At 64.6% G+C, this 25,726-nt stretch overlaps 1 protein-coding gene across 3 annotated transcripts in view; it reads left to right on the plus strand.

Annotated features, from left to right (window-relative positions):
* Positions 1 to 25,726, plus strand: part of USP24 (ubiquitin specific peptidase 24) — a 51,022-nt gene that overhangs the window by 2,612 nt on the left and 22,684 nt on the right. For 2 of the 3 annotated variants that reach the window (XM_029083026.2, XM_029083028.2), the window contains exons 2-26: positions 7,468 to 7,633; positions 8,534 to 8,601; positions 9,445 to 9,588; positions 9,899 to 10,024; positions 10,794 to 10,829; positions 11,383 to 11,448; positions 12,068 to 12,133; positions 12,951 to 13,025; positions 14,072 to 14,230; positions 15,001 to 15,115; positions 15,609 to 15,712; positions 17,148 to 17,255; positions 17,659 to 17,754; positions 18,176 to 18,337; positions 18,446 to 18,493; positions 20,085 to 20,192; positions 20,655 to 20,807; positions 20,995 to 21,126; positions 21,328 to 21,439; positions 21,943 to 22,019; positions 22,983 to 23,123; positions 23,263 to 23,316; positions 23,651 to 23,766; positions 24,040 to 24,106; positions 24,640 to 24,750. In XM_029083026.2, coding sequence (XP_028938859.1) covers positions 7,468 to 7,633; positions 8,534 to 8,601; positions 9,445 to 9,588; positions 9,899 to 10,024; positions 10,794 to 10,829; positions 11,383 to 11,448; positions 12,068 to 12,133; positions 12,951 to 13,025; positions 14,072 to 14,230; positions 15,001 to 15,115; positions 15,609 to 15,712; positions 17,148 to 17,255; positions 17,659 to 17,754; positions 18,176 to 18,337; positions 18,446 to 18,493; positions 20,085 to 20,192; positions 20,655 to 20,807; positions 20,995 to 21,126; positions 21,328 to 21,439; positions 21,943 to 22,019; positions 22,983 to 23,123; positions 23,263 to 23,316; positions 23,651 to 23,766; positions 24,040 to 24,106; positions 24,640 to 24,750 — 2,610 coding nt within the window. The remainder of the gene's footprint in view (positions 1 to 7,467; positions 7,634 to 8,533; positions 8,602 to 9,444; positions 9,589 to 9,898; positions 10,025 to 10,793; positions 10,830 to 11,382; positions 11,449 to 12,067; positions 12,134 to 12,950; positions 13,026 to 14,071; positions 14,231 to 15,000; positions 15,116 to 15,608; positions 15,713 to 17,147; positions 17,256 to 17,658; positions 17,755 to 18,175; positions 18,338 to 18,445; positions 18,494 to 20,084; positions 20,193 to 20,654; positions 20,808 to 20,994; positions 21,127 to 21,327; positions 21,440 to 21,942; positions 22,020 to 22,982; positions 23,124 to 23,262; positions 23,317 to 23,650; positions 23,767 to 24,039; positions 24,107 to 24,639; positions 24,751 to 25,726) is intronic. The other variant, XM_029083027.2, reaches the window with a different exon arrangement.

The following is a 25,726-nucleotide window of genomic DNA, read 5'->3' on the forward strand; positions in this document are numbered from 1 at the left end:
CGCCGCTTCCGCTGTTTGAATCTGCCCGCATTGGGTAGTCGGGGGCGCCTGTGGGGCGCTCACTGTGTTTGGGCACACAGCCGGTCCTCCCGGCTTCCCGGCGTTCTCGTGCCGTCCCCGGAGTGGAGCGGCGGCCTCCGACTCGGAGCGCGTACGCCTGCTCGACTGGGGCTCGGCTAGAAGGTGGGCTACGTCGTGGAAGTCACCAGATCCCACCGTTCCGCCCCAAAAACGCGTTCCCCTTCATTATCGGGGGCTGGGCGTCCCCTCCCCGCACCCCGCTGCTGGATCGAAAGGTCCTTGAGGGCAGGGATCGCGTCCACCGACTCTGCCGTCTTCTCCCAAGCGCTCAGCACGGTGCTGCACCCGCAGTAGGCCGTAAACTCCTCGAGGCAGGGATCGCGTCTGCTAGCCGTCGCCTTCCGCTCTGCTCCGAACCCGGCACGCACCCCGGACCGATTCCCGGGTGGACGAACGGGTTGCGAGGCGTGCCGCTCGTGTCCCGGGCGGCCGAGGGTTTTTCTTTCCGAGCTTCTGGCGTAGGGTCCCACCCTGATCCCGGCGCTCTCGGGAGCGGGGAGCAGGATTTGACCGGCTCCCCGTCGCCCCGCTCCACGGGCTCCCGCCTTCCAGAGAACCGTTGGTTTCTAGAACTCGGAAGCCAGATTTCGCGTCGCTCAGAGTCCACGCCCAGAAACGGGGTGCGTCGGGCCAGAGGAAGTAGCGAGTCGGTCTGGGAGTGTTGAGTCCCGTTGTGTTAAAATGACAGCGCTGAGACTGATTTTCACTTACCTCCTGGCCCGTTGGGGACCAGATGAGGTAGCGAGAGCGCGGAAGACAGTGTCAGACTACCGGGTCCTCTGACGCTTTTAAATACTACCGAGCTTCAGTGGCGTTTAATCGAGCGCTTACCGCGAGCGGAGCGCTGCGCTGTCAGTCGATCGCCGTGCTGTAATAATCGTAAGGAAACGTTCGCTGTTAAGCGAGCGCTCTGGGCCGAGCACTGTGCGGTCTTACAAGACGCGGTCCCCGCGGGGGGCTCCCGGTCTCAGCGGGAGGGACGGCCGGGATCCACACCTCGCTTTTTTACATGGGAAACGGAGGCCCGGAGAGGTTGAGCGACTTGCCCAAGGTCACCCAGCGGGGCCCGGCCCCGGGGTCGGGGAGGGTGGGGGGGATCTCCAAGGTCCCCGATATACCTTAGGAGCAGGTTAGCGGGGTGGGAGACCTCCGAGAGTCAGATGAAGCGGGAATGTGGTGGTGGGCCGGGGGTGGGGGCGGGGGCGGAGGTCAGGTTTCCCTTTAGCTCCCTGGAGGCAGGGCCGGTTTCACAACTGCCCCGATGCCAACCTGTGAGGTCTGACTCGGTGCAGGCTGGGCAGGGCAGGGCTGGGCTGTCGAAGCTGGTGTGGCGTTTCTGGGAAGAAATCAGGCGGCACTCAGGACGACGGGAGCGGCCCCGCCGGCGGGGTCCTGCCCCCGTGCCGACCCCCGGTGACCCCACCCGGGTGCCCCCCCTCCGTTAAGCCTGGTTCAGGAAGGCGTGTGTAATGGGGGAAGCACGGGAGGGGCCCCGGGGCCCCGGGGCCCCGGTCCCCCGGCGGGCGCGGCCGGCGAGCCGAGGGTCGGGAATCGGGCCTCGGACCGGCAGGGCCGGGGTCCCTTCGGGACGAGGCCGGCCGGGGGCCGACTCAGGCTCTCAACCCATTGGTGAGCGGGGGCGGAGGGGCGGATTTGCCCGCCGCTCACCGATTTCCTTCTTAAAATTCTAATCGTGTTCCCCCCACAGGCCTGAACAATTTGCACATTTAAATAACTCTGTCCTTTCCCGAGACCTAAATTGAATCCTCGCCGTCCTTAAAATAGCCTCATTTGTCGCGCTATTACAGTACTTACGGCACCGGAGGGCCAGCTGCCCGTCCTGGATTCATTTTGGTACCCACCGGAGCCTCGCTGGGGGGGGGCCGGCGGGGAGATCGCGGAGGCTCTCGGAAGCGGGGTCGCCCGAGTTCCGGTCCCGCCGGACCGGGCCGCCCTCAGCGGGGTCGGTTTTCAGGCGGGGTGTCCCCGGTGGTCCCGCGAGGGGGATGGGCCCGGCGAGGCGCCGGACCGAACGACGGCCGGCTGACCCCGGGGGCGAAGGTGGCAGCGGCGCCCGGGGCCCCGCCGGGTCGCGGTGCCAAGGAGAAGCGGCGGCCCGGGGCCGCGCTCGCCGCTGAGCCAGCAGAGTTCTGTTCGGCTCTGGTGGGCTGCCCGGGCCCGGCCTCGCAGAGATGCCACGGGTCCTCTCCGGGCTCAGTCCGCATCCCTGGAACAGAGGCCGGGCCCGCAGCTGTCACGGAGAGACCCGGCGCGGAGACTTCACCCGCGGCCGTCGTGGAGAGACCCGGAGCGGAGGCTTTTCCCGCGGGTGTCAGAGAGAGACCTGGAGCGGAGGCTGCACCTGCCGGTGCTGTGGAGAGGCAGGAGCAGAGGCTGCGCCCACGGATGTTGAGGAGAACCCTAGAACAGAGGCTGTGTGTGCTCGAGGTGTGGAGGGGCGGCACCCGTCGGTGTTGCGGAGGGACCGGAGCAGAAGCTGCGCCCGCAGGGGTTGCAGAGACTGGCGGCTGCAGGTGTTGCGGAGAGACCCAGAGCAGAGGCTGTGCTGTCGTGGCGGGTGGAGAGCAGTTATTTACAGCCTCCGGTTTGAGGGGCGCATTCCCCATGGGACCTCTCCCCCATCGGAGAACCTCCCCCCCAGGACTCCCCTTCGGATGAGAAACTCAAAAGCCGCAGCCTCCCGGGGTCCCGGAAAGGATGCGACCGCAGGTCAGCTGTCCGCCAGCGGGACCGGGGATGCTGCTGCAGCGGGCCCGGGCTGAGGTGAGCCGCTCACCGGAGCCGGGCCCAGCCCGGCCGGGGAGGACGCTGCTGGGGCAGAAGAGGCCAGTCCGGGACTTGTGAGGCCCACAGGCTGGAAAGCCTTATGCCCCTGGGGTGGGATAGTACCCCCACCCGAGCAGCAGCCCAGTTCTCGTCCTCACCGCTGCCAGTCAGAAGAGCTACCGAGGCCCAATTTAGTGGTCCTTTCCCAGTTGTTTAATGTTTGCCCGGGGGCAGGGCAAGGATGTGTTTAAAAGCAAACGGAAAGGCCGCACGGCCCTGCAGGTGCCTGGGATTGGACGTGACTACAGTTCCAGGCTTTGGGAAGTTCCCGTTGGGCCAAAGGAGCCGTCCGGCTGTGCCAGGAACACACCCCCACTTCGGGCGTCTGCCTCTCTCGCGGAAGTAGTATCCCACCTGGAATTCCTGCCCGGAATTCCCATCTTGGCTGAGGGATCAGGTTGGGTATGATTCAGGAGGCGTGGTTGCTGCCGTGACGGGATTGGAGGCTCCGATGGCTGGCGGTGCCGGGGACTCCCGGAGAAGCCCCCTGAGCCGTTGCCCCGGGGGGGGGGGGGCGTCTTCGCCCCGGGGAGAAGGGGAGGGTCACGCCATAAGGTCCGGGCGGATCAGAGCCTAGAAGGCCTCGCGGAAAGTGGCTCGGGTCATTTGGGCGGCCCAGTGGAAGGTGGGGGCTGCCGCGGTCTCCCCTCGGTCCCGGGCTGGGAATCGGCGGCTCAGGAGCAGAAGCAGCTGAGGTGGGGGGGAGAGAGAGCGCCCCACGGGGGTTCTGATGGGCCGCAGACATGGCTCGGGACGTTTCCTGCCTTGACGTCATCCGAGGTGTCAAAATACCCCTTCCACTTTGTCTCCAGCAACTGCCTGCTGCCTTCCTCCCTGGTCCGACAGGCGGCCCTCAGTGGGTTCTGCAGAAGCAGGGATGGTATGTCCCGAGCGCTCCTTGGGAGCCGGGTGCTGTGCCGAGCGCCCTTTTGGGACCAGGCGCTGTGCCGAGAGCCCCTTTGGGGCTAGGCCAGGCGGAGCCAGGCGGCCGGTCGGTCGGCTGCGTGCTGTCTGGCGGAACTCAGGATCCCTGCCCTTTCCTCCCCTTTCCCAGGGCTCCCGCTAGATGGGGAAGGAAATGGACTGATGTCTTGAGAAGCGTGTCGGGGGAGAGTTTGGCCCCCTGGTGACTCCTAGCCCCAGAGGAGCGGCCGTAAGAGGAAGACGAGACCGCGGGGCAGTCCGGCCCCCATCCTTGACCCCTCAGGGTCGCGCCGAACGAAGCGGCCCGTGGGTGTCGGCCCCGGAGACAGAGCCGGGGGCGGCAAGGGGCCGGGAGGCCGCGTTCCGCTTCCGCCCCGGCCTGCTGCTGTGTGACCTCGGGGTCACGGTGGGACAGCCGGGCCCGGATGGGCCCGCACCCCGGGCTCGGCTGGTGGGTGCCGGGGGACCCTGAGGTGGGCGCCGGGGACCAGAAGATGATCTTGAAGTGGACGCTTGGGGGGCGAGGAGAGGGCACTGAGGTGGGTGCTGGAGGGGGTGCTTTGGGCACAGTCAAGGAGGAGGTCCAGCTCCGGTGACCGTAGCTGGGTGCCAGCTCAAGCACTCGGCTACCCTCGGGGTTGGGGGGAAGGGTCTTAGCGTGTCCATCCTTCCATCTGTCCAGCCGGCCGAGGGGCTTGAGGACGCAGAGCACTGTCCCGAGCGCCCGGAGCGCTGCAGTCGAGATAGTCGCGACAACTGCGGTATTTACGAAGCGCCGACTTGGTGCCAAGCACTATACTAAGCATCTGCAGGGGTACAGGATAGAGGGAATTCCAGCCAGGAGGGAGGACGAGGGCAAGGGGTCGACAGTTAGAGAGATGGTGAGGAGTTTCTGTTTCACGTGGAAGGGGATGGGCAACCCCAGGAGGTTCTTGAGGGGTGGGGAAACCTGGACAGGACGGTTTCGTAGGAGAACGATCCGGGCAGCAGAACGAAGCGAGGACTGGAGTGGGGAGAAACAGAGGCAGGGAGGTCAGCGAGGAGGCTGAGGGAGGAGTCCAGGCAAGGAGCGGTGAGTGCTTAGATCAGTTGGTCGATTGTATTTATTGAGTGCTCACTGCAGGGGAGAACAATATAACAGATACATTCCCTGCCCACAGTGATTTTGCAGGCTAGAGGGGATCTAGGTCGGCATGGTAGCAATGTGGATTGAGAGGAAAGGGCAGATTCTGGAGATGCTGGGAAGGTAGAACCAACAGGATTCGATGACGGACTGAAACCGCGGGTTGAAAGATGATGATGACGATGATGGTATTTGTGAGGCACTTACCGGGTGCCAAGCACTGTTCTGTGCACCGGGGTAGATACGAGGCTATCCGATCGTCCCACGTGGGGCTCACGGTCTTAATCCCCATTTTACGGATGAGATAACTGGTGCACAGAGAAGGTAAGGGATTTGCCCAAAGTCACACAACTGACAGGTGGCAGAGGCGGGATCAGAACTCACGGCCTCTGACTCCCAAGCCCGGGCTCTTGCCACGCTACTTCGTGATTTAGGAGAGAGAGAGGAGTTATGGATGATGCCGAGGTCACAGGCGAGGAGGATGGTGACGGTGCCCACAGGGGCAAGGCGGTGCTGCGCGTCTCAACGGCGGCTGGGGTCGCGGCCCCCCGCGTTCGCGAGCGAACGTCCCGAGGATGCCGGGGGGCCGGCGATCCTGGGGTTCCGGTGGTTGATACACCCAGAGCTGTCGTGCCGGGCTGGAAATGACGTACCTCTGGGGCAGGGAGAGGCAGTGGGAAGACCAGGCAGCCCAGGGCCACGCTGACTCAGAGCGCGGGATCGGCCCGAGCACGCCTGCCGCCCCCCGGCCCGGACGTTCCTGGGAGCCCTCCGGCCTGCCTCCACCGGCCCGGGCCATCCCCGGTCCGCGCCCCGCCGACCGCGGGCTCGCCCGGCCCGCCCCCCCGGCCGGGCTCTGGGGATAGCCGCCTCCTCCACTCCGGCCCCCGCGGGAACCTGCCAGGTGGGACGAGAGAGCCCGCGTGGCGTGGAGGGTAGAGAATCTGGCTCGAGGAGTGGACACAGGCGGCTGTCCCCCCGTGACTTCCTCCAAAGTAGCCGGGTCTCCCTCTTGACCACGCTTCACTGTCTTCGTTCTCTCCTATCATTCGTTCCACGGAATTTACTGGGCACCTCCGGTCTGCTGTGTGAAGAGTCCCGGACTGAAGCCCGAGGAGAGGACAGTTGAGCTGGTAGACACCCTCCTTGTTCTCAGTGAGTTTACTGTGTGGAGAGTGCTGCACTGAGCACTGGGGAGAAGGCGATAGATTTGGAGGCCCGATCCCCGTCCTCAGTCAGCTGTGTGCAGAACACTGTCCCGAGTGCTAGAGAGAGGACATTAGAGACCAGAGAGAGGTCCGGGCTCCGCTTCGAGGCCGGACGATTCTTCAGGACTTGCCGATCCGGAGGCAGGTGGAGAAGACCTTCGGCGTGGGGGACGGGGCCGCCCGGCCCGGCTCATTTCCTGCCTTGGTTTGATGATCCTACAGCGTCGTCTGGTGGAAAGTGCCCGGGCTTGGGAGTCAGAGGTCGCGGGTTCTAATTCCGGCTCCGCCACCTGTCGGCTGGGTGACTTTGGGCAGGTCACTTCCCTTCTCGGGGCCTCAGTTCCCTCATCTGGAAAATGGGGATGAAGACTGTGAGCCCCCTGTGGGACCTTGTGTCTGCCCCAGCGCTTAGAACAGTGCTTGGCACACAGTAAGCGCTTCACAAATACCGTCGTTATTATGATCCTACCGTCTAAGTGGAGCACGGAAGGGCAGGCGGACCTGTGAGCAGCTGCCGCCACAGTTCCCTCAGTGGATGTCATTCCAACTGTCCACCAGAACTTGTCCCGTAAGGGTCCTTCCTCATCTAGCGGGCAACGGCATTTCCAAGCTTCTCAGCCCTCCCTCTCTGCAGCCCAGCTCAGCGGCTACCCTCGAATTTGGAGGGGAGCAGGGTGGCCCCCCCGGGGGGCCAGAAGGGGTCCCGGAGCAGCTCTGTAGGAGGGCATCGCCCAGGGTGGGCAGGGAAGGGCGGCCCGAGGAATCCGGTCTCTTGAGGTCCCTCCTGGCTAGGTGGGGCTCCGGCTGGGCCTCAGGTGGAGGTGCTCGGGCTCTCTGTTGGTCTAGGGAGTGTCCTGTTCCTTGGCGATGGGCAGAGCAATGGCAACATGAGACGCTGCGTGGCTCAGTGGATAGCGTGCGGGCCTGGGAGTCAGAAGGACCTGGGTTCTAATCCTGATCCCGTCGCTTGTCTCCCGGGTGACCTTAGGCGAGCCACTTCAATTCTCTTAATCCCTCCTCTGTAAAATGGGGATTAAGACTGAGCCCCAGGTGGGACAGGGACTGTGTCCAACCTGATTGTCTCGTAGCTACCCCGGCACTTAGAACGGTGCCTGGCACATGGTAAGCACTTAAGAGTACCACAGTTATTATTACTATTAGTCTTATAGCTCTGAGGTGCCAGGTCCAAGTGGCTGGACAGGGGACCAGGGTTCGAAAGCGACACGGCCCCAGCACGTGTCACGGACACGGTGCTGATCCTCCCGTCTCGGTCTCCACACGCAGAAGAGCGACGAGAACGGGAACGGCCCCGGTGACGGCGTGGAGTTCCCCACGACCAACCTGTACGAGCTGGAGAGCCGCGTCCTGACCGACCACTGGTCGATCCCCTACAAGCGCGAGGAGTCTCTGGGCCGCTGCCTCATCGCTGCCACCGGCCTTGCCCGGCTTGGTGAGTCCCGCGGCCGGCTGGGGTGGGGCCGTGGACCGGCACCGGGTCGAGGGGAGGTACGGGCCGGTGCTCCCCGGGGATGAGTCCCGGAACCCCGGCACAGTTGCCTTGCTAAGCCGAGGTGGGACTAGCTTGTTCTCACGTCGCTTGTTAGTTGCCCACAGCCCCTCGGTGGCAGTGGGGACGTGGGACACCCAGGAGGATGGAGGTTGAGGAGTTTCCCCTCAAGGGAGCCCTGAAAGCCTGGACCGTAGTCAGGCACGGCCTGCGAGGCAGAGGGGCAGTGGCTGGAGCCGGGCCCCCGGGGACCGGTGGGCGTGGGGGGGTGGGCACGGCCATGGCTGCTTGGGGGCCCTTCTGTGTCCCGGCCACCCGGGTGGGTCTCGCGGATCCGGGAGAGCGGTGTCGCGGGCTGCCGTGGCACCGTCCACCCGGGACGCGCTGCAGGCTGTGAACCGGGCCTGGGCTCAGGCTGGCGTGTCCGATTCTGCTCGGGGTGCCCTTCTAGCCCTCTCACCTCGTTAGCCCGGGGTGGGGACAGGGGTGCTGGATCCTGCCGCCCGAACCCCCGGAACCCGGAAGCGGTGGGTGAAGAGGGCCGGAGGGCGGACGTGGCGCTCTGGGGAGAGCCGCTCTGGGTAGAGGATGATAACTCTCAGTCCTTCGGGGCGGAAATAAAGAAGCACCGGGCACCCAGCTGACCTATGCTGGGCTTTCTCGACCCTGACGGTCAGACTCTCACAGGCCAGGTGGCCTGGCGAGGCTGAGAGGGTGTCAGGTGGGGTGGCCGGGGCCTGGAAGTGGGGTGGCAAAGGCTGGGCTCAGGGAAAACCCCGTTCCCCCACGGGGCCTGGCGCCGCCCACCACCGAAGTCGGCCCGATCCTGTCCCGTTCACCAAGGGCTCGCCGACTCGGATGAGAACTGCAGGAGATTTGTGGACCGGTGCATGCCCGAAGCATTTAAAAAGGTCAGAGAAAATCCACCGCCCGGGCTGGGCTTTCCGCTCTGCTTCCTGTCAGGCTGGGGTCGGGCATTGGCCTCCAAGGCCCACAGACAGGGAAGGTGTCTTCTCGTCCCCCTGCCCCTCCCCTGCGGTCCCTCCGTCCCACCCGGTCCCCAGCCCAGCTCCTAACCGGGTGCCTGTGACCCAGCGTGACCGCTCTTCCTCTGAATCCGTCACCCCGCGCCCCCCCCCCCGCCCCCCCCCCTTGTCCCTCAATTCTGCATTTTCGGTCACCGGGGAAAGATTCGGGATAAGATGACAGATTGGAGAGGCAGCGGGGATGGGGGATGCTCTCCAGTTAGAGGAGCCCACAACTTCCAAACTAATCAATCAGTAGCATTTATGGAGCACCTACTGTGTGTAAACCACTGTATTGCGTACTGGGGAGAGGAAGATAGAGATAGGCCCTCAGGCGTGTGCAAACACCATACTGAATGCTTGGGAGAGGACGTTAAGTTAGATACGATACCTGCCCTCGAGAAGCTTCCAGTCTGCCACGTTCGGAGCTCTGTACCAAGCGCTGGGAAGCGGACACAGAGTCAATAGTCCCGATCCCTACCCTCAGGAGCCACCCCGTGGGTCTGCTCAACAGGCTTAGCGGCGGTCGGATCTGGAATTTCATTTTCCCACACGTTCTCTGAAGAGGGATGGGGCGGAGGTGGGGGAGTGGCAGAGTGATCTGGGGTTCCCTGGGAGATCTCAGCCAGGCCCATGGGACGCTGGGAGGATCTCTGTCCCTTAGAAGCCCCCGGCTGGTGGCTGACGGGGACACGTTGCGGTTTGCGCCGCTGCTCCGTGCTCCCTCAGCTGCTGACGTCCAGCGCCGTCCACAAATGGGGGACGGAGATCCACGAGGGCATCTACAACATGCTCATGCTCCTGGTCGACCTGGTGGCCCAGCGCCTCAAGCAAGATCCCATCCCCGCCGGCCTGCTCGGAGTGCTCACCATGGTAGGAGGGACGCCCGCGCCTACGCCCGGGTCCGCGTTGGCAACGGGAGTCTGGCCGGGGAGGCCCAGGGCCCCTCCTCAAGCTCTTCTCCAGACCGTCGTGGAGCCAGGGCCGGGGCCCCCGTTCCGCCGGGTCTGACGGGGAGGGGATAACCGCATCTACTCGGGGTCGATTTGCCCTGCCGCTCCATCAGTGACCCCCGACCCATTGTGCGTGGGCCCCCCGGGGGCTTTCAGATCCCTCCCCGCCCCCCTCGTGTGTACGAGGGTCTCCTGGGAAGGCTCCCAGCCCAGTCACGTTCTCGTTCCAGGCCTTCAACCCCGACAACGAGTACCACTTCAAGAACCGGATGAAGACGTCGCAGAGGAACTGGGCCGAGGTGTTCGGGGAAGGGGGCATGTACGCCATCTCCCCCGCCGCGGCCACTTTCCAGAAGGTGGGTGGCCGGTCAGAGCCGGGGTCCCCTCGTAGGGGCCGCGGTAGTCGGGTCCTTCAGAGGCTGGGCCGGCTCCCACTGCCCAGGGGTTGAAAGGGGGCCCTCGGCCCAGAGACTCGAGCAGTGGCGGGTGTTGCTGTCGGCTGGGCCGGAGCCCGGACCGGTTCTGGAGTCCCAGGTGCCCCCCACTGTAACAGTCCTCCCCCGAGGTGTCGGTCACTGTGCCACCCGTGGAAGGGAGGGGGCCAGTCAGCTGACGGCCGGCCACCGGCGCTGCGAAGAAGCGACTGGGGCAGGGAGGTCCCCGACCGGTCGTGCCGGCGGGACCACCTTCGGTGTGCGGCTGGGGAGCGTGGTCCCTCGTGGCCGGCGGGCAGCCGGCGGCAAAGCCACCCCTTCCCTAGACCGCCACCCCCCGGGGTGCGTCCCCGAGCTCCAGCCGGCCACTGTCGCCGCTGCTGCCGCTCCCAACTTGTTCCCCGCTCCCCCCGTCCAGGCCCACTCAGTGCTGAAGTCACAGCCCCGGGCCAGCGGTGCCGTGGGCGCTGAGCCTGCCAGCTCATCCGGGGAGGGACCACTACAAGACCGGGGGTGAGGGGCGGGGGGCCCGGCCCCAGTCCCTCTCCCCTGTCCCCACTGCTGCGTTAGCGGGGCCTCGTCCGGCTTTGCCTTCTGGAGACGTCCCGGGACGGGGGTGGGTCGGGGAGAGGCTCCCCCGACCCTTCCGGAAATCCTCTGCGCTTACAACTGCCTCCTTCCCCACCCGCAGGAGCCCCACGGCTGGCTGGTGGACTTGGTGAATAGGGTGAGTCACCGGGGTCCCCTTTGGGTCACTAGCCCATCTTCCCGTGTCCCTCGGGCGGGCCGGCCGGGCCCCGGGATAGACCTTCGGTCAACGAGGGCCGTCCCTCAGCCCGATGGGTCAGAGCGTTTCCCGAACGCCTGCGGGATGCTGAGCGCCACATAGAGAGACCTGGGGAGACCCGACCCTGTCCCCCCAGGGGCTGACGATCCACCGGCGGGGTGGGGCGGGGAGTCAGACACTAAGATCAGTTAGAGATGGGGCAAGTGATGGCATTAAGAGAGATGGGCACAAGTCCTGAGGGGCGGTGAGGGTGGTGGGTCCCGAAGGGGTCAGATGACACAAGTGTTAAAGTGTTGAGTGGAGGAAATAGTAGGGAAGAAAGGAGAGATTAGTCAGCTTTCTGTCTTCTTTGGGGTGGGTCCTGAGGGTCGCCTCTCCCCCGTCCCCTCCTCCAGCACCCACACAGCACATCCCCACAGACCAAGTGGAAGGCTGCCCTGGTGATTCAGTGCTCCCAAGCATGCTGACTGCCATCCCTTTCTCTTTCCTTTAGTTTGGAGAGCTGGGTGGGTTCACCGCCATCCAGGCCAAGCTCCATTCGGAAGACATCGAACTTGGGGTGAGTTCCATGCCCTGGGTCCGCCTAGCACAGAGAGCTGAACCCTCATGCGCCCCCGCCACCCCGCTCCGCCCCCCCCCCCCCCCCCGTGGGGAGGGACCCACATCCTTCCCGGCCATCCTTCCGTCGGGGCGGGGCGGGATGGCGGCCAGATGCTGGCCATCCTCTGCTTGTTCTGTTGCCTGGGGGTGGAGCGGGGCGTTTGGGGGTCGTCCCGTCCCTCGGTGCAAGATATCCCAAGGATGATTTATCTGTAGCAAGAGCCAGCCAGTCAGATGGCAGCGCCCTAAGTCCAACCGCACTCCTTGGCAGGCTCCGCTCTCTTGCTCGGCGAGCCGGCGCAACCCGGACCTGGGGGCAGGGACGGACCCCGGGGCGTGTAGCTCACCAAGTGGGGGTGGGTCGTGGAGCCCGGCGGGGCCGGGCCCGCGAGATGGTGAGAGCGTCGGGTGTGCTTGCCCCCAGGGCCCAGACGGTAGTGATCTTCGGCCCCGCGGCCGGAACCAGAAGCCACCCGTTAGGGCTTTCCCCCGGCCGGACCCCCGAGTTTAAGAGCGAGGCCGCGGGCCGGGGTTGGCCCCGGTGCTGCCGTGCTGTAACGCCACCGTCTCTGTTTTAGGCGGTGTCGGCCCTGGTGCAGCCCCTGGGTGGCTGTGCAGAATACCTCAACTCCCCAGTGGTGCAGGTGAGTACGTTTGTTCCTTCACCCCACCCCACCCCCTCCGCGGCTTGGGGTCATCTCGCTCGGCTGTGTCCGGGGGAAGCTCTGACCCGTGTGCGTCGACCGCATGGTCGGATTCAGCCCGACCCGGCCGGTGCTGCTGGCCACCTCTCGTCCTCCCCTGCCCAACGGATCTCTGAGCCCCCCGGCCCGACTCGGTCCGGAGGGTCCCGGCACCCCGGGCTCTGGACTCCAGCCATCGCTTGGCATCTTCTAGCGGGAGACCTCCTCCTCGCGACCCCTTTGCTCGCTCGCCTTTTCCGGGCCTGAGGGATCGGGGCCCGGTGGGCGAGTGCCAGGGAGCCTGGGGGTCACTGCTGCCCGCATGCCGTCTCTAGCCGGGCTGCCGGTGTGTGCCCGGTGTCTCGACGGCATGTTGCCGACATGCCGTTGGCATGTTGCCGGGGTGCTGAAGGTTGTGGTACCCACTGCCGCCTCCCCTTCCCCAGCCCAGTGTGCTGCATTGTTCTCGCCAGTCTGATTGGAGGCCACTTGGGGGTGGGGGAGTGGGGTGCGAGGGCCATCTGAGGTCAGGACCCCCATCAGTTAATGGGTAGTATTTACTGAGCTCTTACTATGGGTAACTACAGTTTGTGGTCATTCAATTTCGAGGCTCCTGGAATTTGGTTGAGTCCTCTCCCGTGTCCCCGGGCTCCCCGGGTCCCGGGGCCCCCCTGTCAGCCAGCGTCGGCTGTTGGTGTTGTGGTTTTCTCGGGTGAGGAGGTGGGGGGGGGGTCTCCTCCTCCCCGACCCCGGCCGACCTGCGCCTCCTCTCCCGCAGCCCATGCTCGATCCGGTCATACACAAGATGATCAAATACGTCCAGAATGTGGAGGAGAAGGACCTCAAGGACAAGGTGAGTGTGGGCGACCCCTACCCACCGTCGGGGTCTGAGTAATCCCACCCCGCCCACGCCCTCCCTGCCCCCGCCGGAGCCCCGCAGCATATAGACGGTTTCTGACCGGCCAGAGCTGCAGGAACTCAAGAGGAAAGGGCCGCCTGGTTGAAGCCGGCTGCAAGGACGCGTTGGGCCAAGGGTCTAGACGAGCTTCCGGGGGCGATGCCTGAGAGCCCGGCAGCCCTCACAGAGCCCGGGGCCCAGCACTTGACAGGACGCGGGCCGTATGGGAGGAGAGGCGATCTGCCAGCGGGATTTACCGAGCACTGGCTGAGCACTTAGGAGAGGACAGTCGATTATATTAGAGACCTGGTCTCTGCCCTCAAGAAACTACCAATCCAGTGTGGGGACAGATCCTTCTTAAAGTGGGAGCCCCGAGTGGCACAAGGACAATGTCCCACCTGACTATCTTGTAACTCCCCCAGGGTTTAGAACAGTGTTCGGCCGATAGTAAGGGCTTAACCGGTACGTAATAATAATAAAAAATAATCATAATTTGTGATACGATCTAGTAACAAAAATAATAACGGTCACTAATAATTATGGTACTTATTAAGTGCTTACTGTGTGCCAGGCACTATACTAAGCACTGGGGTGGATACAAGCAGATGAGGTTGGACACAGCTCCTGTCCTACGTGGGGCTCCCAGTCTCAATCCCCATTTTACAAATGAGGTAACTGAGGCCCAGAGAAGTGAAGCAACTTGGCCGAGGTCGCACCGTAGACAAGTGGCAGAGCTGGGATCAGAACCCATTACCACCTGACTCCCAGGCCCATGCTCTATCCACGCTGCCATGCTCCTTCTCTGTGATTATTGTTGTTAGACGGTAGCGTAAGTTGCAGGAGGGGGAAACAGCGGAGGATAAGGCTACGGTCAGGAGGGCCGGGGGCTGCGGAAGTAGGTCTCAGTACCTTGCTGCTTGTCTCGTCGGGGGGACGGCGACGTCGGGAGCGCGAGACGGACGCATCCGTCCGCGTGGTCTGACGCCACGGCTCTGTCGCAGAAGCTCCTGAGCATCCCCGAGCTGCTGTCGGCCATCAAGCTGCTGTGCATGCGCTTCCAGCCCGACCTGGTGACCGCTGTGGATGATCTGCGGCTGGACATCCTGCTGCGCATGCTCAAGTCCCCGCATTTCAGCGCCAAGATGAACTCTCTCAAAGAGGTAGGGCGGGCACGCGCTTCCCTCCCCGACCGGCCGTCCCCCGTCCCGACGGGGCCCGTGGTCTCGTCGGTCGTCACGACGGAACCCTGCTCCGGGGAGCCGACGGGCCAGTTGGCCTCGCGGTCAGTGCAACGCGGAGCGCTGGCCTGGGTTCTAATCCTGACCCCGCTACTTGTCTGCTGAGTGGCCTTGGGGGAGTCACTTCACTTCTCTGTGCCTCAGTTCCCTCATCTGTAAAATAGCGATCACGACTGGGAGTCCTATGTGGGAAAGGGACTGTGTCCAGCCGGATTTGTTTGTATCCGCACCAGCGCTTAGAACGGTGCCCGGCACATAGTGAGCGCCGAGCAAATGATTGTTATTATCATTTGTTCATTCAGTCGTATTTATTGAGCGCTTACTGTGTACAAAGCACTGTGCTAAGCGCTTGGGAGCGTACAATACAACAACAAAATGACACATTCCCTCCACGTTGGGAAGGATGTGTGTGTGTGATAAAGCAGGTGTGGAGAGAGAGCAAATAGGATGGCGGAAAGAAGCAGACTTGTCTGTAGAGGATGGAAATCGTCCGTTGTGGGAAGCAGCGAGTTTAGGGGGGTCACTGGGTCCAGGCCGGAGAGTCACCCGAGCACTGCCGCTGAGGCGCCACACGTCCAGGCGGTGGCCGGGTTGTTGCTACCAGGCACCTTGCCTCTGCAGATCAACCCCGAGGGGCCGCGGGTGGCCCCCCGGCTCTACCAGCCCACGGCCTGCTCTCCCTCTCCGCTCAGGTCACCAAGCTCATAGAGGACAGCACTCTGTCTAAGTCCGTAAAGATCGCTATCGATGCTGACCGTCTGCTGGACTGGCTGGTGGAGAACTCTGTGCTGTCCGTCGCTCTGGAAGGTAAAAAGCCCCACCCGGCCTCTCCCTCCGCGCCCGGCCCCTCCCTCCGCGCCCGGCCCCTCCCTCCCCGCCCGGCCCCTCCCTCCCGCCCGGCCCTCCCTCCCCGTCCGGCCCCTTCCTCCCGCCCGGCCCCTTCCTCCCCGCCCGGTTCTCCCTCCCCGCCTGGCCTCTCCTCCCCGCCTGGCCTCTCCCTCCCCGCCCGGCCTCTTCCTCCCGTCTGGCCTCCTCCTCCCCACCTGGCTGCCTCCTCCCCGGCCAGCCTCCTCCTCCCTCCCGGCCCCCTCCCACTCGGCGCTCTCCCGCCTGGCCTCTTCCCACCCGGCCTCCTCCTCGGGCCCGGCGTTCTCCTGCCTGGCCTCCCCCCGGCTGCCGCCTCTTCCTGCCCTGGCCTCCTCAGAAAGGAACAAGTTGCTACTGAGTTAATTAACAAGTTGATGTGTAGAAAGACAACTGTGAACATATCTCCTTTCCTTTGTGCCGTCTCTTCTGTCAGGTAATATAGACCAAGCCCAATACTGTGACCGTATAAAGGGAATTATTGAATTGCTGGGCAGTAAATTGTCTTTAGATGAGCTCACTAAAATTTGGAGAATACAGGTAAGCGGAATGTGGGGGGTCTCTCTGTTCCTCTGGTCTGACTGAAAAACTGTTGCCCTGCCTTATGCACGCTCTTGTATTTGCCCCCGTTGTAGATCCTAGGCCAGAGGGGATCTGGCCCTAATGAACTTCTGAGATGGCGTTAGCTCGCGTCTCGGCCCCTGCCGGGAACGTTCTGGGATAGCCAGGCCCCCAGTGGGCTTGGAGCCCAGGGGTTTGGGGAGAGCTGAGGCAGGGGGTGGCCCGGGAGAGTGGGTGAGCGGAGGCGGCCCGACAGAACCGGGGAGAGCGGGCGAGCAGAGGTGGCCGGACAGAGCCGGGGAGAGTGGGCAAGGGCAGGTGGTTTGAAAGAGCCGGGGAGAGCAGGCTGGCAGAGGTGGTAGGGATGGCAAGGCCGGGGAACAGCCAGCTGACGGGACCAGAGCCCGTCGGGGGTTTTCCGTGGGTTTTGGAGGCCGGCCTCTGATCCCCCTCGGTGCTGGGGGTCCGAGCGGATCTCAGCGGAGCCGGGCTCCCTCCGAGCAACCGCCCCACGACCGGTCTTTCTGCGTGGCTTGGGGAGTGGCCGGGGCTACCACCGTGGCACGACCTCCTCTCCTCCCTCCTTTCTCCCTCCCTACCGGGTGGTGGCAGCCGGTCGGCTCCCCGGGGGAGTGCCAACGGGAGGGGTCGGTGGACCGTCCCGCTCCGCGTTTTCCGTAAACTGGGACCCGGCGGGCGCCGCACAGCGTGTACGCGGCGTGCGCCCTCCGGGGGGGCAGTAGGAAGAATAATAATAATGTTGGTATTTAAGTGCTTACTGTGTGCCGAGCACCGTTCTAAGCGCTGGGGTGGATAGGGGGTAAGCGGGTTGTCCCACGTGAGGCTCGCAGTCTTAATCTCCATTTCACATATGAGGTAACTGAGGTACCGAGAAGCGAAGTGACTTGCGCAAAGTCACGCGGCCGACAGGTGGCGGAGCTGGGATTAGAACCCGTGACCCCTGACACCTAAGCCCAGGCTCTTTCCACTGAGCCAAATAAGTAGCCATAGCCAAGGGGTGGAGGAGCGAGTGAGCGAACAGCCCGTATAATGCAATATATCTGTCAGTGCTCGGGCCTCAGTGTCAGCTGTCGAGTAGCAGAGGCCCAGGGCACCCCGTCCCCCGGGTTTTCGGGCCAAGGGTGGGGGTTGGTGGGCCGGGCCGGTTCCCCTCGGGGTCTGGGGAGTGGCTGTTGGGACCGGATCCGGGCGCAGGGACTGCGGGCTTGTCACCGAGCTCTTTGGAGCGCCCGGTCCTCCTAAACCTCGGGGCGGGGCCCTGCCGAAGGCTCTCTCGGGACAGGGAGGTGGCACGGGGAGAGGGTCCGTTGCCCCACACAGTGGAGTCCGGGGCGTGGACCGCGCCGGTTCGTGGGCCCGGCGGCTTCCCCTACCCGCCCCTGCCGTCCCGCAGTGCGGACAGTCGTCCACCGTGATCGAGAACATCCACACCATCGTCGCCGCCGCCGCCGTCAAGTTCAGCTCGGACCAGCTCAGTCACCTGTTTGTCCTCATCCAGAAGGTATGGCCACCCAGCCCGTGCCCGCCCCGGGAAATGCCGACAGAGTCCGCGAGAAGAGCTCGTGGGAGCCGAGAGGTCCCTGTGCGTGTGCCCGTGCGTGCCGGTTCCGTCGGAGCCGCCACGCTCCCTGGGGCAGTGGCGCAAACCCTGGCGGCAGCCACGGCACCCTGGCTGACCGGGCCCGGGGCCCGCCCCCAGAGCCGGGGTCGACACGGGGCCGTCGGTCCGAGCCCAGGCCCCGTCCCACCCGGGGCTCCCGGTCCCCTAAGGAGGGAAGAGGAACCGGATGCCCGGAGAGGGGAAGTGGCCAACCCGATGTCCCTCCGCGGGCCGGGGACGAGCCGGCCTCTGGCCCCCCGCCCCGGCTCTGCCAACGCCGTCTGGCGGCGTCTCTGCCTTCCAGAGCTGGGAGACCGAAAGCGACCGGGTCAGACAGAAGCTGCTGAGCCTCATCGGGCGGATCGGCCGCGAAGCGCGCTTCGACACCACCTCGGCAAAGGCAGGCCTGCCGCTGGGGCCCCTCCCCGACCCCCGGCTACCCCGGGGGGTCCCCATCCCCGCCCCCAGTTCTCTCTATGGCAGCGAGGCCTAGCGGATAGAGTACGGGCCTGGGAGTCGGAAGAACCTGGGTTTTAATCCCGGCGCTGCCACATCTGCTATTTCACCTCGGGCAAGTCATTTAACTTCTCTGGGCCTCCGTTACTTCAACTGCAAAACGGGGATTGAGAGTGTGAGCCCCATGAGAGACAGGGACTGTGAACAACCTGGTTCCATCCCAGTACTGTACCCATACTGGCCAGGCGCTGTACCAGTACCTCAGCTATTGCTCTCACGATTACCCCAGGGCACCCCCTCCCCAGTTCTCTCCCCGGCCCCCCCCGGGGGTCCCGTTCCCCAGCTGACCCGCCCGTCTCCCGCAGGTGCTGGAGGTGCTCTGGGACCTGGCCCATCTCCCCACGCTGCCCGGCGGCCTGATCCAGCAGGCCCTGGACGAGCACCTGGCCATCCTGAGCGACGCCTACACCATCAAGGAGACCGTCAAGAGGAGCTACATCATCAAATGCATTGAAGACATCAAACGGGTCCGTGGCGGAAGGCGGGCGGGGGCCGGGCTGTCGCGGCAAGACTGGGCGGGGGGTGGCCAGCCGGGGGCCGTGGCGACGACGCTGACATCCCTGCCTCCTTTGCAGCCTGGAGAATGGACGGGCTTGGAGAAGGCCAAGAAGGATGGTTTCAAGGTGAGCGTCCGTGGGCGAGGCTGCCGGGGCGGGCCGGGGAAGGGAGACGCGACCCACCCTCCGTCCGTCCGTCCGTCGGCCCATGCCGAGCCGCCCTCGCATCCCGGGGGCCGGGCGGCCGCTCTCCCGATAGGAACCTTGAAGTTGGATTTTCCACCCAGACTGTGGGGGCGGATCCCGCACGGGGGTCAGCGACCTTGTTTCCAGTAACCTTTAGTGAGCCGGTAGGAGGGTTCCCGCAGGGGGTCCTGCAGGGCAATTTGCTCTCTCGCTCCGCCCCACGAGGATTTGTTTATAGTGCTTACCCCGGCCTGAGATCTCCAGATGCCGGGAGAAGGGGATGTGATCCTCCGGATCCTCTGGGTCGCCCACGGTCCCTTTGTCCTTCTGGCGGCCGATCGGTCATTCGATCATCCCTGCGTCCCCGCCCTCGTCATTTTTGTCGTCGTCATTGCGATTACTAGCGTGCGCTGTTTAGCATGTACTCAGGGCCGTGCCCTGTGCTGAGCACTGGGCTCGACCCGGGATCTTCAGGCCAAACCCTGTACAAATCCAATGTAGGGTCCCAGTCCCAGGGGGTGGAAGGAAGGAGGGAGGGAAGAGGGGGTAAGCAGGGATCTTCCCACCGAAAGAAGAGGAGCTTGCTGAGGCCCAGAGAGATTTCTCGAACTGGGACTGGGCCAGCCCTGTCCTCTACCCACTAGGCCGCTCTGCCTCCTTAGAAACTAGCGGTCCTGGAAGCTGAGTTCTCTGAGCATTCCGGGGAGGGTCAGGAATGGGAGGCCGAAATGTTGCCCAGAGAGTTTTTCTTCTGTTCTAGGTAGACTTAATTATTGCTAGGAGTCACCGTGGTGTTTGGTAAGCACTTAGTAGGTGACAGACACCGTGCTAGTCACTGGGGTAGATACAAGATACTCGGGTCAGATCCAGTCCCTGTCCCCCATGGACTCCCAGTCTAAGAGGGAGGGAGAACAGGGATCGAATCCCTATTTTACAGGGGAGGACATTGAAGCGACTTGCCCAGTGTCACACAGCAGGCAAGTAGCAGAGCTGGGATTAGAGGTTGGGTCCTCTCACCCCTAGGTCCGGGCGCCACCCACTAGGCAGTGCTTCTTCTTATAGCGTTACACTTTGCCCAGCTTGGTTGAGATGGGGAGTGAGGAAAAACGTGGTCCAGTCCTAGGCAGCTGCAACTTGGAGTCTCCCTCGAGCCCTCGGGCCGGCTCCCCGCGACGCTCAGCACGTCCGCTGTTCTCGCCGCGGGCGAAGCCGGAGATCCACCGTCCAGGGCAGGGACGGCAGCGGTCCCCGTTCCCCGGCCCCGGCGGCCAGAGCACAGGAAGGGCCGGGTTTCAGGCTCGGGGGCTGCTTTAGTCCAGTCGGAGCCCTCGTCTCCGCAAAGGACGTGCCCACGTGCCACCACTGGGACTGGGAAGCGGGCCTTGTGCACGGCGTAGCCGGGCCTGGCCCCGGCCATGGGGCAGCCGTGAGCCGTGGGGCTTCTCCTCCGTGGCGGCTTACGGGCCGCCTGGCCAGTGGAGGACCAGCCCAAACAGTCCCGGCCCAGCCCCGTGGTCTTCTCTGACCACAGGTGTGCCCGCAGAACCCGCCGCAGCTGGTGTGGGTGGTGCCAGCCCTGCGTCAGCTCCACGAGATCACCCGCTCGTTCGTCAAGCAGACCTACCAGAAGCAGGACAAGGTGAGCCACCACGGGGCGGGCCGGAAGGTGGCGCGCGGCCCCCGGCGAGGATGGGGTCCCTTCCCGGCGCCCCCCGGGAGCTCCGGGAAGGCGGGGGAGGCCTGAGCACTGCCGTCTGGGGGAGGCTGCTGGTCGCACCCCACGGGCCGGGGGCCAGCCTCTGGAGACGGGCACGGAGGTGGGCCCCTGGGAAGACGTAGAGAATTCTGGGCCGTCTCCTGGGGCTTCAGCAGGGCGGTGTGGGATGCCACGGGGCGTTGCGGGCTTCCCGGCGGAGCCTCCTGGCGCCAGTACCAGTTTGCACAAGGACTGAGGGTGAACGGCCGTGCGACACGTCACTCCCCATTCCCCACTGCAGCGGGCAGCCCAGGCCTGTCCCCCGCCCCGTCCTAGACAGCCCCACCTCCAGCCCCCAACCCCTCTGGCCGAGCTCTGAGTAGCTGCGGCCCTGCGTTTGCGCAGAGCATCATTCAGGACCTGAAGAAGAACTTTGAGATCGTCAAGCTGGTGACGGGCAGCCTCCTGGCGTGCCACCGACTGGCAGCGGCTGCGGCGACGGGGCCCGGGGGCCTGTCTGGGTCAACACTGGTGGATGGCAGATACACATACCGGGAGGTAACGGGGGCCACGGGAGCCTAGGTGGGGGCCGGCCTCCGCGTCCGGCTGAGGGTGGGAGCCGAGTGGAGCCCAGACGTGACCGGTGACGAGCCCCAGTCAGGTGGGGAGCGATCTCTCTGGTGTGCGCACGGTGCCGGGGACCCAGCCCGGATTGGGTCAGCGAGCCACCGGCCGTCTCTCTCAGTACCTAGAGGCGCACCTCAAGTTCCTGGCATTTTTCCTGCAAGAAGCTACGCTCTACTTGGGGTGGAGCCGGGCCAAGGAGATCTGGGAGTGTCTGGTGACGGGACAGGACGTCTGCGAGCTGGATCGAGAGGTGAGGGGTTGACCTCGTCCCTTCTTGTAACCCCCAGGCCGTCCACCGACACCTGGGCTTCCAAGCCTTCCACCCTCTGCCCCGCTTTCTCTGCTCCGGGCCCTCTGCCCCAGGCTTGCCGCTTCCGGCCCTGTGCCCTGTGCCCGGGACCTGGCCACAGGAGGAAGGCACAGATGGGCCTGGACTGGTTGTCCTCCGCAGATGTGTTTCGAGTGGTTCACCAAGGGGCAGCACGATCTGGAGAGTGATGTCCAGCAGCAGCTCTTCAAGGAAAAAATTCTGAAACTGGAATCCTACGAGATTACCATGAGCGGTAGGAGAGGGCCCGCACACCCCTTTCTGCGGTCGGGGGGGATAGGGTGCCGGGGTCGAGGTGGCGGGGCACAGTATGGGAGAAGACTGAGAAGTCACCTGGGGTCACGCAGGCGTAGGAGAAGCCGCACGGCACAGCGGACCGAGCACAGGTCTGGGAGTCAGAAGATTCTGATCCCAGCTCCGCCACTTGTCTGCTTGTGTGACTTAGCCAAGTCACTTTGCTTCTCTGTGCCTCAGTTACCTCATCTGTAAATGGGGACTGAGACTGTGAGCCCCACGTTGGACGTGCTTGTATCCATCCCAGCACTTAGTACAGTGCCTGGCACGCAGTAAGCGCCCAACAGATACCACAATTATTATTACTCGTGACTGGAGAGGCAGGGGAGTAGGGATGTGGTTTCTGGGGTTGTGGGACCACTCGTGCATGGGATTGCGGGGGTCGGTGTCCCGCTCGGGTTCCCGCTGGCCGGTGGTGACCCGGTGCTCCGGCCCCACCCGCAGGCTTCGGCTTGTTTAAGGCGTTCTTTGAGAACGTGAACCTCTGCGACCATCGGCTGAAACGGCAAGGCTCACAGCTGGTGAGTCTGTCCGCCTCCTCCGCTTACCTCCGTCCCCCTCCTCCGCCTATCCCTGCCCATCCCCATCCATTTCGTGAGCACCCGCCGGAAGCAAGACACCCAGCGGGCACCCGCTGTGGGCAGGTGCTGGACCGAGCATCCGCCAGGCTTAGGCTTTTGGATTCAGCTCTTGGGTGGGCCCACCGGAGGCACGAGGCACGGTCTCTGCGGCTCCAGTGCGTGAGGAAGACAAGGAGATGGTCACAGATTGGGTCCCCGGAGTTCCTTTGATCACGCTCGTATATACGGGGCCAAGGATAGGTAGAAACAGCTCTGCTAAAGCTGAGCTCAGGGAGCCGGGTGACGAATCAGGGAAGGCTGATAGAAAGAGGCGGGGTTTTGAAGAGATTTGGATGTGGGGAGCACCGAGGTCCGAGGGAGGGAAGGAGGGAGCCCCAGGCCCGGGGGATCAGTACGGGTGAGGGGATGGAGATGGGAGATCGAGGCCCGGCCCGAAGGTTGGCTTGGGAGGGGCGAGGAGTATGAGCCGGGGCCCAGCGGGCGCAGAGAGCGAGCCGGGGTGCGGAGGTAGCCCGGAAGCCGACGGGGAGGAAGCCGGAGGGACCGGGGCCGGAGGAGGACGCTACAGGAAGACGATCCGGGTGGCGGTGGCAGGAGAGCGGAGGGCGGGTGGCGTGGGGAGAGGCTGGAAGCGGGGTGGCCGGCGAGGAGGAATCGGAGGGAAACGTCCATCTTGGGCGGATGAGGTTCCGGGCCGGGCTCCGGTAGAGGTGCCGGCAGGTGGGGGACACGTTCCTGGTCCGGGGCGGCGGATAGCGGGAGAACCGCCTCCCCTCGGGTGGCTGCCTCGACAGCGTGTCCGCCATCCAGTCTCGGGGAAGCTCCCGGGGCCGGGTCAGGGCCGAGGGAGTCTCCCGGCGCCAGCCGTTCACGGCGCCATCCCCTCTTGTGCCCGCGTGGCAGTTGGTGGAGAAGCTGGAGCTGGTGGGAATGGATTTCATCTGGAAAGTGTGCATGGAGTCTCCCGACGACGAGATCGCCAACGAGGCCGTGCAGCTCATCATCAGCTACAGCTACGTCAACCTGAACCCCAGGCTCAAGAAGGTGAGGGGCCCGCTCGCGCCGGGCCCGGTGGGCGGTCTCGGGGCCGCCCCTCGCAGCGCCCGCGAGCGCGCTCACGCCCCCAGATGTCCCGGGCGGGTCGGAGGCCGGCGACACCGTTCCCTCTTCCCGCCCCTCACAGGATTCAGTGTCGCTGCACAAGAAGTTCATCGCGGACTGTTACACGCGACTGGAAGTACGTGTCCCCCTCGTCCCTCAGCTGGCCGGTCCGGCCGGGCCAGGCGGGGAGGGGGCTTTTGGGGATGGAAGTGGATTGGTTGTGGAAGGCAGGCGTTCGGGTGGTTCCGAAGGCAGCCCCTCTGGACCAGTGCCCTAGCAGGGTTCTGCCCCGGGATCCGTGCGCGGCGATGCGGGGGAGGCCCCTTCGGTAACCGTGGGTGTATCGCTCCCCCACCCTCCCCCCTTTCCCGTGCCCCCCCCCCCCTTCCGGCCGTGCCCACATCCCCCTACCGGCCGCCAGAGACCCGCCCACCCCGGGCAGGAGAGCAGTGGCGGACGCTGTTTTGTAGGCGGCCAGTTCGGCGCTAGGAGGGCCCACGTTGACCCACGCCGTGACCAGAGCCACAAAGATGCTGACGGCCACGGCCATGCCGACGGTGGCCACGTCGGTGCAGTCGCCATACAGGTGACCGGCGGGAGGGCGTCGGAGGCCGTCGGTGCGGGTCCAGCTCGCGGGGTCCGGGCCCGACCGGCCCGTCCGCCCCGGGCGCCGGGCGGGGCGGCGGCCGGGTCGGGACCGTGACCTTCGCGGGGCCTCGGGGTGGCGGCCGAGGCGGTGGCGCCACGGGGTCAACCCTGGCACGGGTCAGCCGCTGCCTTCCGGCCGGGGGCCAGCGGTCGGCAGCGGGGCCCAAGCTCCACCGAGCTCCCCAGCCCAACGCCCGGCCCCAATCTCCAGGTCTACGAAGCTGGTCGTCATCGAGAGGCTGCTGCTGCTGGCCGAGCGCTACGTCATCACTGTCGAGGTGAGGCGCTCTTCTCACCTGGGTGCGGGGAGGCGGACCCGATCAGCCAATCGGTGAGATTTATTGAGCACTTCCTACGGGCAGAGCACCGGCCTGAGTGCTTGGGAGAGTTCAGTACGACAGAGTCGGTAGATACCTTCCCCGTCCGCAGCGAGCTTACGGTCTAGAGGGGGAGACAGACGTTAATAGAGATAAGTACGTGCCGTGGGACTGAGGGCGGGGTGACCACCAAAGGCCCGACGGGTACGAATCTAAGCGTAGTCAGTTTGGGGGAGCCAAGGGTGCGGAGTGGTCGATCCCTGACCGTCGGGGTGGGTGTCCGGAAGGGCAGCTGCCGGAAGTCGAGCCCGGGGCCGGGTGGGCCGGAGGCCCAGCCGTCGCCGAGGTTCCTGGTGCTCTGTAGAAGCAGCTCAGCCGCTCAGAGCCCGGGAGGCGGCTCTCGGGCGCACCCCTAGAAGCTATAGGAGGGCGGGGGACGTGGTGGCGGCTGACGGGGGTGGTTTCATGTCTGCCCCGGCCGGGTGCCCCCACAGGACCTGTACTCGGTGCCCCGGACCATCCTCCCGCACGGTGCCTCGTTCCAGGGCCACCTCCTGTCCCTCAGCGTCAACTGCGACTCCACCAAAGACACCTTCTCCTTCGAGGTGGGCGGGCCTCCCGCGGACACGGGGGCACCGGCCTGGCCCCGGGGGCCCGACCTGGGGCAGATCCCGCGGCCTCGGTCGGCCCTCGGGGCTCTCCGCTCGCGGTCCCGCTGCCTCGGCCCGAGCGGGAGCGTCTGCCGAGCGCCCCTGGGGCAGCCGCTGGGCTGGGAGCTCGAGCCGAGTCTGCGCCCTTTCCTGGGCGGAGTTGCCACTGGGGCCTTTTCCTGCCAGAGAGGCAGCGTGCGTGGCCGGTGGGGATCGATGTGAGAAAGTCCTCGCCCTCTCTATGTCCATTCCCTTTGCCCTCTGTCCTCTCCCCTCCCCTCCTTTCCGCTCCCCCCATCCCCTCTGACCCCCGTCCTCTAGTGGGTAGAGCCCAGGCCTGAGAGTCAGAAAGTCATAGGTTCTAATCCCTGTCCTACCACTTGTCTGTTGTGTGACCTTGGGCAAGTCACTTCCTTTTTCTGGTCCTCAGTTCCCTCATCTGTAAAATTCGTTCATTCGGTCGTATTTATTGAGCGCTTCCGGTGCGCGGAGCACCGTACTAAGCCCTCGGAAAGTACAGTTCGGCAACAGTGAGACTGTGATCCCTATGTGGGACAGGGACCGTGTCCAACCCGATTATCTTGTATCCACCCAAGCGTTTAGAACGGTGCCTGGCACATGGTAATGACTTGGAAAATATAATTATTTATGATTATGTATTTATTCTTCCCCCTCGCGTAATCAGTATATTATGTATTCTTCCCCTTCGCTCCCGTTCCCATCTGGGGAAGCAGGCCCAGTGCCCAAGCCCCTTCGTGTCCCGGGGAAAGTTAGCCGAGCCCCTCTCGTGTGCAGAACGCCGTACTGATTGCCTGCCTGGGAGAATGCCGTAGACCTGCTAAACTCCGGTCTTGTCACTCCCCACCCCCCTCGGCACACACGTGAACGCACTCCTGCACTCAGAGTGTGATACTAGTGCTGTACAATCAGA

The sequence above is a fragment of the Ornithorhynchus anatinus genome, chromosome 18 (genome assembly GCF_004115215.2).
Source record: "Ornithorhynchus anatinus isolate Pmale09 chromosome 18, mOrnAna1.pri.v4, whole genome shotgun sequence".
NCBI classification, from domain to species: Eukaryota; Metazoa; Chordata; class Mammalia; order Monotremata; family Ornithorhynchidae; genus Ornithorhynchus; species Ornithorhynchus anatinus.